At 40.4% G+C, this 14,647-nt stretch overlaps 1 protein-coding gene across 8 annotated transcripts in view; it reads right to left on the reverse strand.

The window, feature by feature from the left end:
* Positions 1-14,647, reverse strand: part of ptprfa (protein tyrosine phosphatase receptor type Fa) — a 462,130-nt gene that overhangs the window by 16,758 nt on the left and 430,725 nt on the right. For all 8 annotated transcript variants that reach the window (XM_060830552.1, XM_060830548.1, XM_060830551.1 and 5 more), the window contains one exon: positions 7,032-7,210. In XM_060830552.1, coding sequence (XP_060686535.1) covers positions 7,032-7,210 — 179 coding nt within the window. The remainder of the gene's footprint in view (positions 1-7,031; positions 7,211-14,647) is intronic.

Here is a 14,647-nt window from a genome sequence, read left to right on the forward strand (position 1 = left end):
CAAGTAAAGTGTGCAATGTGGTGGTTAAACAGTGACCATGGCAAGACAATAGGGATACATGGTCGAGGGGCTCTCAGCTTTGCCACCATGTGTTCTGGGCAGCTTAGCTTTTGTCCAGTGTGCCATTACATTGCCAATGAGGGCCAATGTCAGATTGTTAATCTTGATCTGCGTGAACAACAGCCTGTCAAAGTTGGCGTGTCTGCAAGGAATGTTGGTTTTTGGGCAGGGATCTGCTGAGTGGCGAATTGTTCCAGGAATGGTATGTGATAAGATGTGTATAGGACGGGACCTAAGGAATATCATAGAGGTTGGAGAGATAATTAATGAGGTATGTCAGTAAAATACTGTGTGAAATATTGCAGGGTTTCTCAGTGAAATCCTTTCAAATCACTCCTCTTAACCACACTTCGCCAAAAAATGAAAGGTTTGTTTCTGATCAATAACTGCAGTGTTCAAAACTGTTTGTTGACCAATGAAAATGAAGCACCTATCAAGCAAACTGTGCACAACCTCACAAAACACTGAATACAAATTCAAAAGAAGTTCTGGTAAATCTCAAAGCAAATATACTTGCTATATTGCTGGATTGAAGATAATGACCCCAATCTATAAATTATCTTGACCGTATGCTCCCGTGGATTTTTTGTGAGGTATTTCAAGTGCAGCTTTGACCGAAGTGCCCAGTATTGTGTCCCTCAGAAAACTCCACTAGATGGCAGTAGATGAGGGACAAATAAGTTTTCTATCTCTTGTATAGCACTAGCTGCTGCATAATAATTTTAAATGTCCTCTTGAAATGTTTGTGAATGGATACATGGGTGTGGGTTAAGTGTTGGTGTATAGTGTAGGTGATGTAGGGGTTTGGGTAAGTTGAATAGGGAGTAAGTGGACGATACAAGTAAGTGGGCGGGGTAGGTTTTTGTGGTGGATATGTGGGTAAGGGGCAGTTGAGCAAGTGGGGCGTGAGTAGGGAATGAGATGGTGAGGTGGGTAGGGGATATGTTTAAGACTTAACTGTTGTGAGTAAGGTGTGGTGAGTAAATTGATGGAGACAATTAGTGAGTGAGGTGAACAGCTGGGTGAGGTGTTTAGGTTGAAGGAAGTGACTGGGTCATTGGGTTGTTATTTGGGTCAGGTTGAGAGAACTATTGGGTGGCTGCAAGGTAGTCATATTAGGTTGGTAGGAAAGGTTTGCTTTGAGGGTTGGATCAGTTTGAGGGAAGGGGATAATAGAGTTGATGAATGTGGGTTGGAGGGGGATGTGGTCAAATTGGGTGGTTTATGAAGGGGCATGTAGCTGTTCAGAAATTAGAGTAGGCTATTTTTATTAGGAGATCTTGTGGTGCAGTGGGAACATCTGGGGGCTAGTACCAAAATTGGGACAGTGTCTCAAGCAACAGCCTGACATAGTCATACTCATGGCAGCATGGTGGTTTACAGTCGAGAGGGAGTTGCCCTGGGAGTCCTCAACATTGACTCTGGACCCTATGAAGTCTCGTGGCTTCAGGTTAAATATGGGCAAGGAAACCTTCTACTGATTATCACAAACCATTCTTCCTCAGCTGATGAATCGTTCTCCATATTAAACTAACACTCACAAGAAGCACTGAGTATGGCAAAGGCACAAAAGGTACCCTGGGTGAGATATTTCAATGTTCACCACCAAGAGTGACTTGGCAGCAGCACCACAGATCGGCTGGTTGGATTCTAAAGGACAGAACTGCTAGACTGGGCCTGCAGCAGATGATGAGAGAACCAATAGGTTCCAATATGGAAAACTATGCTTGACCTCATTTTTTTACCCATCTGCCAGCTGCAGATGCATTTGGCCATGACAGTATCAGTAAGAGTCTTCAGCGAGATGAAGTCCTACCTTCACATTAAGCATAATCTCCATCGTGTTCTGCGACTCTTATCACTGTGCTAAATAGGACAGACTTCAAACAGATCTAGCAGCTCAAGACTGGGTATCCATGAGGTGCTGTGGGCCATCAACAGCAGGTGAATTGTACTCCAGCGTATCCCCCACTCAACCATTACCATCAAGCCAGGGGATCAAGACTGGTTCACTGGTGAGCGCAGGAGGGCATACCAGGAGCAGCACCAGGCATTCCTGAAGATGAGATGTCAACCTTGTGAAGCCACCAAATAGGATTACTTGTATGCCAAACAGCATAAGCACTAAGTGACAGACAGAGCTAAATGATCCTACAACCAATGGATCAGATCTAAGTTCTGCAGTCCTGCCACATCTATTCGTGAATGGTGGTGGATAATTAAACAACTCATTGGAGGAGGCTCCACAAATATTCTCATCTTCAATGCTGGAAGAGCCCAGCACAGTGCAAAAGATAAAGCTGAAGCTTTCACAGCAATCTTCAGCCAGAAGTGCTGAGTGCATGATCCATCTCGTCCTTCTTCAGTGGTCCCCACAATTACAGACACAAATCTTCAGCCAATTTGATTCACTACTTGTGACATCAAGAAATGTTTAGAACCACTGGATACTGCAAAGATTACAGGCCTTGACAATATTCCAGCAACAATAGTGAAGACTTGTGCACCAGACTTTGCTGCTTCTTTGCAAAGCTGTTCCAGTATACCTACAACACTTGTATTGACCTGACAATGTGGAACATTTCCCAAGTATGTCCTGTACATAAAAAGCAGGACAAATGCAACCCAGCCAATTACCACACCATCAGCCTACTCTTGCTTATCAGGAAAGTAATGGAAGGTGTCATCAACAGCGACATCAAACAAAACTTGTTCAGCAATAACCTGTTAAGTATTGCCCAATTTGGTTTCCACCAGGGCCACTCAGTTCCTGACCATAATGCAGCATTAGTCCAAACATGGATAGAAGAGCTGAATTCCCGAGGTGAGGAGAGAGTAACAGGCCTTGACATCAAGACTGCATTTGACCAAGTGCGGCATTAAGGAGCCCTACAAAATTGGAATCAATGGATATCAGGAAGCAAACTCTCTGGTGGTTGGAGTCATACCTGGAAAATGGGAAGATGGTTGCAGTTGTTGGAGGTTAGTCATCTGAGCTGCAGGACATCTCTGCAGTTCCTCAGGGTACTGTCCTCAGGCCCAACCATCAGATGCTTTATCAATGACCTTCCCTCCCACATAAGGTTACAAGTGGGGATGTGAACCGATGATTGCACAATATTTAGTACCATTCGTGATTCCTCAGATATTGAAGCAGTCCATGTTCAAATGCAACAAGATCTGGACAATATACAGGCTTGGGTTGACTAGTGGCAAGTAACATTCACACCACACAAATGTCAGGCTATGACCTTTACCAATGAGAGACAAGCTAACCACTATCTCTTGGCATTCTAAGGTGTTACCATCACTGAATCCCCCACCATCAACATCCTGGGGGTTATCATTAACCCAGAAACTCAACTGGACTCACCACATAAAAACAGTGGCTACAAGACCAGGTCAGTGGCTAGGAATACTGTGGCAAGTAACTTATCTCTTGATTCCTCAAAGTCTGTCCACCATCTACAAGGCACAAGTCAGGAGTGTAATGGAATACTCTACACTTGCCTGAATGAGTGCAGCCCTAACAACACTCAAGAAGCTTGACACCATCCAGGAGAAAGCAGCTCACTTGATTGGCATTACATCTGCAAGCATCCACTCCCTCCACTACCAACACTCAGTGGCAGCAGTGTGTACGATCTACAAGATGCACTGCAGAAATTAACCAAAGATTCTCAGACAGCACCTTCCAAACTCATGACCACTTTCATCTAGAAGGACAAGGGCAGCAGATATATGGGAACACTAACACTTTCAAGTTCCCCTCCAAGCCACTTATCATCTTGACTAGGAAATATATCACCGTGCTTTCACTGTTGCTAGATTAAAATCCTGCAATTCCCTCCCTAATGGCATTGTGGGCCAACCCACAGCAGGTGGACTGCAATGGTTTGAGAAGGCAGCTCATCACCACCTACTCAAGGGGCAACAAGAGATTGGCAATAAATTTTAGCCAGCCAGCGACACCCACTGCCCACAAAGTAATATTGACGTAAAACAAAATTCCCCACTAGATGGAAGCAGTGCTCTGTGGTAGATATACCTATCTGACCAAAGTCACTCTTCCTGATAATTCCTCTTCCTGATAACAGTGCATAATTAATGTGGTCCACATACTAGAGACTTCAAATTATTGTAATCTGATTTTAGATAAGTTTTTGTAATAATGTGCATCATTAAGGTGCTGTAATATTCCTGATTTTCACTAAAAATATAATTAAGTCTCAGATATCATCCAGGTTCCACAATTATTAAAATTTGTATTAAATGAATTAATTTAGTGTTTGAGGACTGAAATTGCACAACTTTAGTAAATAATTCAATAGACGTTGACTAGAATTTAAGTAGTTTAGTTTGGGAAAAACTATATTGCTGCAGATACAAATGAAAATGTCAAGCAGTGCAAGCATTCAGTACAGATCTCTGTTGTCAAGTTTTCTTTTATCAATCTCCATGGCATTAAATAGTCCTTAGATGAATGTTTCCTTTCATGTACTCTCATGCATGTCTCAGTGGTGCTGAAAACACACAGTTATTGTCTGTAAGCAAGATCTAGAATCATAGCATTGTTATATCACAGGAGGAGCATATGCCACGTGTATGCTTGCTGACTGCAAGAACATGTAGCCAGTGTCATTTCCCTTTTCACTGTAACTCTGCAAATGTCTCCTCTTCAAATAATAATTCAGATCCCCTTTGAAAGCCATGACTATATATCTGCCTCCACTTTGCACTCAGGTAGTGCATTCACAACCTAATCACTCATTGCATACAAATGCTTTCCCTTGTGTCACCACTGCTTTGTTACCACTCTTTACAAGATTACAGTGGTCTTGTGGTATTATCATTGGATTGCTAATCCAGAGACCCAGGTAATGTTCAGGGAATCCGGGTTCAAATCTTGCCATGGTGGGTTGTGGATTTTGGATTCAATAAAAATATTTGGAATTAAGAGTGATTGTTGGGGAAAAAAAACCCATCTGGTTCAATAATGCCCTTCCAGGAACAAACTGCTATCCTTATCTGGCTTAGTCTACATGTGACTCTCGACCAAACAGTCGTGTGGTTACTCTTAACTGCAATTAGGGATGGGCAATAAATGGTAGCCCAGCCAGTGATGCCCTCATCCAATGAATGAATTTAAATTTTAAGTAAGTGTCCTTGGGTTCTTGATCCCTTTATCAATGAGACAGTTTCTCCCATTCTACACCTTAAGATTTTGAATACTTGTAACAACTTTTTTCAACCTCTTCTCCCAGCTATCTATGTAACCGTCATCATTGGGTCCATCTTCTCTAATACTTTCACACCCTACCTTAAAAATCGTGCCCAGAGAACTGAATGCAAAACTCCAGCTGAGGCCAAATTGTTCAGTACAGGCTTGTCATCGCTTCCTTGCTTTTATATGGCACAGTTTATAAAGCTCAGGATCTTGCTTTATTAACTGTACTCTCAATCAGTTTCCTTGCTGCAATAATTTATACACATATACATACAGATTTCTCTGTTCTTGCACTCCCTTCAGAATTGTACCTTTTATTTTGTATTGCCTCTTGTTTTTCCTGCTAAAACAAATTCATTTGAATGCATTTCTATGCATCTGAATTTCATCTGTCACTTGTCCAACAATTCTAACAAACTCTCTCTGCCCTTTTGAAATTTAATACCATCCTCCTCACAGTTGAACCAAACAAGTTGATTAAAATATCTCACAGTTATCAGGCTGTTGCAGCACAGTGGTAGTGTTCATGCCGCTAGGCCAGATCATCTAGATGTAAGTCCCACCTACCTAGGCCATGTGTTGTAGCATGTCCAGACATGTTGATTGAGGTGACTAACAGACTATTAAAAGGGCACTGTTGCACACAGCAGTCCCATACAATAGACAGTTTCTAAGTTTCAAGGGCCTGTAACCATGGCTTAATGGATAAGGCAATGAACTGGAGACAAGTTCCTCAATACAAGTTCAAGTTCTGTCGATTGCCCTTTTGTGAGATTTTGTGATGCAGTGATAGTCTCTACCTTTGAATATGAAGGCCTGGTTTAAGTCCCATCTGATCCAGAGATGTATCATCACACATCTGAACAGATTGATTAAAAGAAAAGAACTAAATCTCCCCCATTTGGGTGTTGGTTTCTGGACAGGGAGAGAATTAGTAAGGGAAAGGTACAATAAACCTTTGTGAATCTCCAAGAATCTTTTGCTGCCCAATTCAACACCCGGATATGAGTTTATGGAAGAGCATTAATGCCAATACATTACAAATAAGAAGTAAAAGTGAATTGTTATAATGCTCTGTGTTTTAAGTCTGTTGAGTCAATGCTTTTCTATTTGCAAAGAAGCAGAATACAGCTGACAGTATAGTAGTTTTTCCATTACGCATTCTTTTTCTAATCTTTAAACTGAGTCACATCCATTAAAGATCTTTGCTTTATTTGACTTGTATGTGCACATCTTTAAAGATAAGACTTGAAAGATATCTCCAGCATCCCCTGCTGTTATCTTTCAGAAGATAAAGTTGATTTGTATGTCTAGTAACTTCAGCACAGATTTATACCCATATTGATACCCATACAACAGTGAAGAAAGATCGCACTGATGAAAGTGGCAACTTTCAGAACAGACAATAAACAAAGACCCTATTTGCTCTCTCAGGTGAACACAGAGGTTCTTTTAGTGTTATTCAAAGAGTAAGGGAGATCTCTCAACGTCCTGGCCAAGTTTGATAAACTGATCATTCATTTCATTGACATTAGTGGGACGTGTCATAACTGCAATTCTTTACACAACTGGCTACAGTTAAAAAGTGATTCTTTGGCTGCAAAAGACTTTTAAGCCAAGCTTTAAAAATGCACCACATTTATTTCTAAGAGGAATGACATATTGAAGGTTACAGATGATACTGAACAGCTGGTATGGAGTAAATAAGAAAATGGCAAGCTTTCCAAGTGGAAAATTGTAGTACCTGTACCCATCGATGAAGCTGGCATTTATGTAATCAGAGCCCTCAACTCCTCGGATTGGCTGCAGGCAAACCCGGGTGGACTCATATGGCATGATGTTTACTAGCCGGTTCTTAAACTTGTTACAAGGGAGATTGGCACTGATGAATCGTGAGGTATGTGCTTTTGAGTTTGCCAAGCGCTGCAAATAAATATTAAAATAGGTTAGCCCAAAAAATGTAAGATGGGTTTGCATGGAACAGCAGAAAGACAGGCCACTTGGGCCAGTAGCGTTTGAGTGCTCAAGCTCCATATCTGTCACAAAAGCATTCCTCAATATGCAGAAGACAGGAAGAAAATATTCTTACGACACCTCTGTGAAAAAATATTACAGGCCATTACACAGATAATTATAGAATTTTACAGCAGAATCGCTACAGGAGAAAATAAAAATTATCTGGAATTAGCCTATGCACCGAGATAACCAAGTCTCAACCCGCTATCCAGAAACAGTAATAGGAATTGGATGTATGTGGTTATGCATTTATAAGCTTGTACACATGCATGCATACAAGACTAATGAGAATGAGATCAACAGTGATGACAATTTGTTAAAGTAGGCTACCACCACCTACTGTCCAAACTGATACATGGAGAATGGTTACTTGGGTGAAGCACCCACAGGATATCAGAACCTCCATTTGAGTCACTGACACTCGAGAAGATGTTGGGAAAGTGAGGCTGGAATGTGCTGGAGGAAAGGATGGGAAAAATCAGAAGAAAAAATGAGTTGTTCAGATAAACTCAAAAGTAATCAATGATTAACTGAAACTTAAAATGGAAATGCAGCATTCTATCGGTGGCTTGAATTCTAACAAAAAGATAAAAACAAAGAAATTTCATGTTCTCACATTCTACTGAGTGCAGTTGAAGGTGAATTAACTAGAATGACGATTGTTCTTGCTTTTTGAAGTGTTGCATGCAAAGGTATGCAATTTCCAATGGCATTTTTGACAATCTAATTATTTCAATGAACATATAGACAAAACAACTTCTCTTTTAGCCAACATAATACCTAGATGTTCCAATTATTACATCAACTTTAGTTGAACATAAATATGAAACACCCTGGTTGCTCACCTAAGGTAGCAACATACATGTCAACTTGTAAAACCTGACGAACAACTTCAAAAGCAGATGACAAGTCAAAAGCAGACTTAACACTGGTCTAATCACACCCAAAATCTGCATGTTTGTTTGGCAGGTAAGCATCAACATGGGTTGCCACCTTAATCTGAAAACATTGTACACCATTTGGGTTTTCATTAATTAATGGTCTCTCCAGCTATTAATCGAGAAGCTGGTTGTGAATTAAAATAGCCATTTAACAATACCATAGTTATTACATAATATTTGCAGTTTAGAAACAGACTACATGGCTCAGCGAATCCACTCTGGTATTTATGATACAAATAGTCTCCTGCTTCATTGAATAAACCTTGAGTACATTGTTTTTCATGTTCTTCTTAATTTTCAATCTAGATTTAATAATTATCTGCATTTTTCTCATCCATGCTCACTATCTGAATGATTCCAATGTTTTTTTTAAATTAATGTGTCAGATGTGGGCATCACTGACTGTGCCAGCATTTATTGCCTATGCCTGGTTGCCCTTGAGAAGATGGTGGTGATCTGCCCTCCTGAACTGCTGCAGTCCACCTGCTGTGGGTTGACCTACAATGCCATTAGGGACAGAATTCCAGAATTTTGACCCAGTGACAGTGAAGGAACGGTCATATGTTTCCAAGTCAGGATGGTGAGTGGTTTGGAAGGGAACTTGAAGGTGTTGGTGTTCCCATGACCTGCTGCCCTTATCCTTTTAGGTGGAAGTGGTCATGAGTTTGGAAGGTGCTGTTTGTGGATTTTTGGTGAATTTCTGCAGTGCGCCTTGTAGAAAGTACACACTGCTGCTATCGAGCATCAGTGGTGGAGGGAGTGGATGTTTGTGGATGTAGTGCCAAAATTGCAGGCTGCTTTGTCCTGGTTGGTGTCAAGCTTCTTGAGGGTTGTCGGAGCTTCACTTATCCATTCAAGTAGACATATTCCATCACACTCCTGACTTGTGCCTTGTCGACAAGTTTTAGGGATTCAGGAAGTGACTTACTTCCTGCAGAATTCCTAGCCTCTGACCTGGTCTTGTAGCCACTGTGTTTATGTGGTGAGTCCAGTTGAGTTTCTGGTCAATGATAGCACCCAAGATGTTGATAGTGGTGGATTCAATGATGGTCATAGTCTGGCATTTGTGTGATGCTCATGTTACTTGCCAAGCCTGGATACTGTCCAGTTCCTGTTGCATTTGAACCTGGACTGCTTCAGTGTTTGAGCAGTCGCAATAAGTGTTGAAGATTGTGCTATCATTGGTGAACATCCCCACTGCTGACCTTATGATGGATGGTAGGTCATTGATGAATCATCTTAAGATGGTGACAATTTCTATATTCTAACTAAACTCAGGGTAAAGAAGTTTGTCCTCAATCGCAATTGGATCTATTAGTAACTGTTTCATATTTATGCCCTTAGTCTGGTTTTGTCCACAAATGGAAACATTATAGCATCACGTACAGCATGGATACAAACCCTTGTCCATGCTGACTACAATGCTGAAAATGTGTTGCTGGAAAAGCGCAGCAGGTCAGGCAGCGTCCAAGGAGCAGGAGAATTGACGTTTTGGGCATGAGCCCTTCTTCAGGAATGCCCGAAACGTCGATTCTCCTGCTCCTTGGATGCTGCCTGACATGCTGCGCTTTTCCAGCAACACATTTTCAGCTCTGATCTTGTAATCTAGGATAAATGTTTGGCACAACATTGTGGGCCGAAGGGCCTGTTCTGTACTGCATTGTTCTATGTTGTACGTTCTATCTCCAGCACCTGCAGTCCTCACTTTCTCCATGCTGACTACAATCCCAAACTAGCCCCATTTATCTGCACTTGCTCCAAATCTTACCTATTCATGTACAAATGTCTTTTAAATGTCGTAAATTTATCTGCATCTAACATCTCTTCTGACAGTTCATTCCACACAAGAACCACTCTCTGCCTAAAAAAGGTTACCTCTCATATCCTTTTTCCTTTCTCTTCTCATCTTAAAAATATGCCCTCTAATTTTGAACTCCCCAACTCTCGGGAATAGACCATTGCTATTCATCTTATCTGTGCCAATCATAATTTTATAAACCTCGATAAGGCTACCTCTCAACCTCCTATGCTCGTGAGAATAACTCCCAGCCTTTCCAGCCTATTTTTATAACTCAAATCTTCCATTCCCAGCAACATCTTGGTAAACCTTTTTCTGCACTCTTTCCAATCCTTTCGATAACAGGATGACTAGGACAGCGCACAGTGCTCCAGAAGGGGCATCACCAATTTCCTGTATACTCAACTTGATATCCCAGTTCCAACACTCAGTGATCTGAGCAGTGAAGGCAAGTGTGATAAACATCTTCTTAATCACCCTTTCTACCTGTGATGCAAATTTCAAACAATGAACAGAGAACCCTGAGGTTTCTCTATTCTAATATACAATTAATGGTAGCACCCTGGATAGTGTAAGTCCTGCCCTTGTTTGTTTTACCAAAATGCAATACCTCACATTTATCCAAATTAGATTCCATCTGCCACCCCTTAGCTATTGACCCAAATGACCAAGATCTCTTTGCAATCTGGGATAACCTTCTTTACAGTCTGTCCATTATACCATCAATTTTGGTGTCATCCGCAAACATACTAATCATGCTTCTTACATTCGCTTCCAGATCATTTATATAAATTACAAACAAAAGTGGACCCAGTACTGATCCCTATGGAACACGACTGGTCACAGGCCCCCAGTCTACCAGCATCTTCCAATTCCTACCGTAGAGTCAATTTTATATCCAATTGGCAAGCTTACCCTGAATCTCATATGATCTAACTTTCCTAATTAGTCTATCATATGGAACCTTGTCAAAGGCTTTCCTAAAACTTATGTAAACAAGGTGTACCACTCTGCCCTCATTAATCTTTTTGAGTTCTTTGAGGAAGTAACCAATCAAATTTGTGAGACACTAATTCCCTCATACAAAACCATGCTGACCATTCCCAATCTGTCCTTGCCTCTCCAAATGCATGAAAATTCTATCTTTCAGAATCACTACCAACAACTTACCCACCATGGTGTCAAGCTCACAGGTCTATAGTTCCCAGGTTTCTCTTTACAGAATTTCTTCAGTAAAGACACAACATTAGCCACCCTCCAGGCTTCTGGCACCTCGCCTGTGATTACTCTGTGCCTACCCAATAAAAACCTGGCATAATGTGAAACCACCCACTTCCGTTCACTCCTCAGCCTCTTTTTATCCTGACATAGTGTATCAGCCTTTCCATACTTCATGAAAGACTGGTAGCATTTCAATAAGCATTTGTTGCATCTTCCCCAATGCCTCTTTTTTTTTAATATGGGATTACATTTGGACTCCAAAACCATGACCACTACAATCTAGGAGGGCAGCAGTTAAATGGAAAAACTACCACATGCACGTTCCCCTCCAAGCCACAGATTATCCTAACTTGGAAAACATTGCTATTTCTTCACTAAGACTGGGTCAAAATCCTGGAAATTTCCCCAACTATCTATGTCAAATGGATTGTAGTGGTTCAACAATGTAGCTTCTCAAGGGCAACTAAGGATGGGCAATAAATGCTGGCTCATGCCATATTTGGAAAAAAACAATCCAAGTGTTCCTAACCAAAATTCTCAACAAGTTTAACATAGAATTCCTGTTTTTTTCAATTCTCTTCCTCTACAATTTTTTTAAAAATGCCCTCAATAACCTCTGTCACTACTTTCATGTTTTGTGTACCTGTCAGTCCTCAACCCAATGTAGACAGTTTACTTCCAAGGGGCATGTGACATTTTCATTTTTCTTATTTCAACTTACTCCCATTTTTCTATATTGATATTAACTTGTGAACTGCACACCCATTCTGCAATTTCAGAAATGGGAATGCTTCATGCTGCATAAAACACAAAACAATTAGGAATCAATTTCTGAAAAGCTTTGAGGATTTTTTTCTCGAGGGTGTCAAAGATTCTTGATGACTGAATATAGCAATTTTTCAAAATGTAGTTTCACTGAAATATCATCGATTGGCAGTTTAATTGCTTTTCCACTTCTTGGTCTTCCTTTTGTACAGGAGGGAGAATTATAAAACATAGTACATTACAATCTTCTCAACAAAATACCAGTCTTGAATAAGTTTGCTTCAACTCGTCTCAACATTTGATCAAGGAAACATTATTCTTACACCTCACATTGCTTTAAGTTTTCGTTACAGTGTTATTAATCCTTATTAACAACTTGTATGAAGTTCTTCATAAAATTTACTGTTTCTTCTGAATTGAACCACCCTGAGCTGAAAGGTTCATTTCCAGATGTTTCAACCTTACTAGGTAACATCTTCAGTGGACTTCATGCAAAGCAATGCTGAAAATTCCTGCTTTCTATTTATATGTTTGGGTTTCTTTGGGTTGGTGATGTCATTTCCTGTTCCTTTTCTCAAGCAGTGGTAGATGGGGGCTAACTTGATATGTTTGTTGATAGAGTTCCAGTTAGAATGCCATACTTCTAGGAATTCTCATGTGTGTCTCTGTTTGGCGTGTCCTAGGATGGATGTATTGTCCCAGTCAAAGTGGTGTCATTCCTCATCTGTATGTGAGGATACTAGTGAGAGAGGGTCATATCTTTTTGTGGCTAGTTGGTGTTCATGTATCCTGGTGGCTAGTTTTCTGCCTGTTTGTCCAATGTAGTATTTGTTACAGTCTTTGCACGGTATTTTGTAAGTAATGTTAGTTTTGCTCATTGTCTGGATTTTGTCATTTACAAAATACTATGCAAGGACTGTAACAAACACTACATTGGACAAACAGGCAGAAACCAAGCCACCAGGATACATGAACACTAACTAGCCACAAAAAGACATGACCCTCTCCCACTAGTATCTCACATACAGATGAGGTAGGACACCACTGTGACTGGAACAATACATCCATCCTAGGACCAGCCAAATAAAGACACGAATGAGAATTCCTAGAAGCATGGCATTCCAACCGGAACTCTATAAACAAACACATCAAGTTAGACCCCCATCTACCATCCCCTGAGAAAAGGAACAGGAAGTGACTTCACCACAGGAAATGACGTCACCTATCCAAAGAAACCCAAACATATAAATATAAAGCAGGAATCTTCAGCATTGCTTCGCATGAGGTCCACTGAAGATATTACCTAGTAAGGTAATGAAACTTCTGGAAATGAACCTTTCAGCTCAGCAAGCAAACCTACATCCAAAACCTCAACCTGAGCAACAAATCTTCTCAAAACTCGCTGAAACATCCTGTTTAGATTTACCCTCTTTATTTCCCTGAGCTGTGCTATTTCATGTTACATTGATTGGCAGTTACTAATGCAGTGAAATATTTAAAAAAGGACTAGATATGCTGAAATGTCTAGAAAAACATACTTTTGAAATATATTATGTGAACCAAAGATGGCAGCTTTCAACCCTGTCCAAATGATTTGCATTTGACTTTCAAATTATAGTTAATTCTACATTGAGAATTTCCTTATAGTAACACAGTATTTTGTGTTTGTATTCAATTGGTTGTAGACGACTAGATGTAATTGAGCCTTCATATAAAGACCATTCTTCGAATGCTCAAGAAGAAAGCTTCAGACAACCAGAAATTTACATTCAGCTTGCAGTAATTTGCATGAAGCCTTTACTCTGGGAATCACAGTCCAAATAACTGCTCAATACAAGTTTAAGAGGACTTCTACTTTTTTCAACTTTGGCAAATCTAAAACTGTATTTCAGTGAAGAAAAACAAAGACTGGGAATCTTTCATAACGCAAATGCATTTTGAATAGATGTAAAGTTGTGCAAGATTAACACAAATTACTAAGTGGGAGAGCACAAACGTGGGATCTATATAAGCTACAGAGGGGTGGTGGTTAGTCACATGTTGTATAAAAAGTTAAAGTGAGTTCTGCTATAACGTGGTAGTTTTAATCTCACGCAATCCCTTGTTAACTCACATAAACGAAATGCGCACAATAGCAGAACGACCAGTGGTAGAATATGGAATGCATTGCCATAAATATATGCAAATTCAATTATTACAATTCAAGAGGAATTTATCAGATAAACATATGAAGAATAAAATTAATGAGAAAAATGCAATAATGAATTTTGAGAAGATATGTAGATCAGGTTGATGTTCTGGATGTAGGTGTGCTCACGGAGCTGGAAGGTTCATTTCCAGAAGTTTCATCACCCTATTATATAACATTTTCAGTGGGCCTCCAGGCAAAGCATCAACTAGCCACAAAACGACATGACCCTCTCTCACTAGTATCCTTACACACAGATAAGGAAGGACACCACAATGACTGGGACAACACAGCCATCCTAGGACAAGCCAAACAGAGACATGTACGAGAGTTCCAACCGGAACTCTATCAACAAACACATCGAGTTAGACCCCATTTTCCACCCCCTGAGAAAAAGAACATGAAATGATATCACCAACCCAAAGAAACCC

This window comes from Hemiscyllium ocellatum, chromosome 9 (assembly GCF_020745735.1).
Source record: "Hemiscyllium ocellatum isolate sHemOce1 chromosome 9, sHemOce1.pat.X.cur, whole genome shotgun sequence".
In the NCBI taxonomy this organism is placed as follows: domain Eukaryota; kingdom Metazoa; phylum Chordata; class Chondrichthyes; order Orectolobiformes; family Hemiscylliidae; genus Hemiscyllium; species Hemiscyllium ocellatum.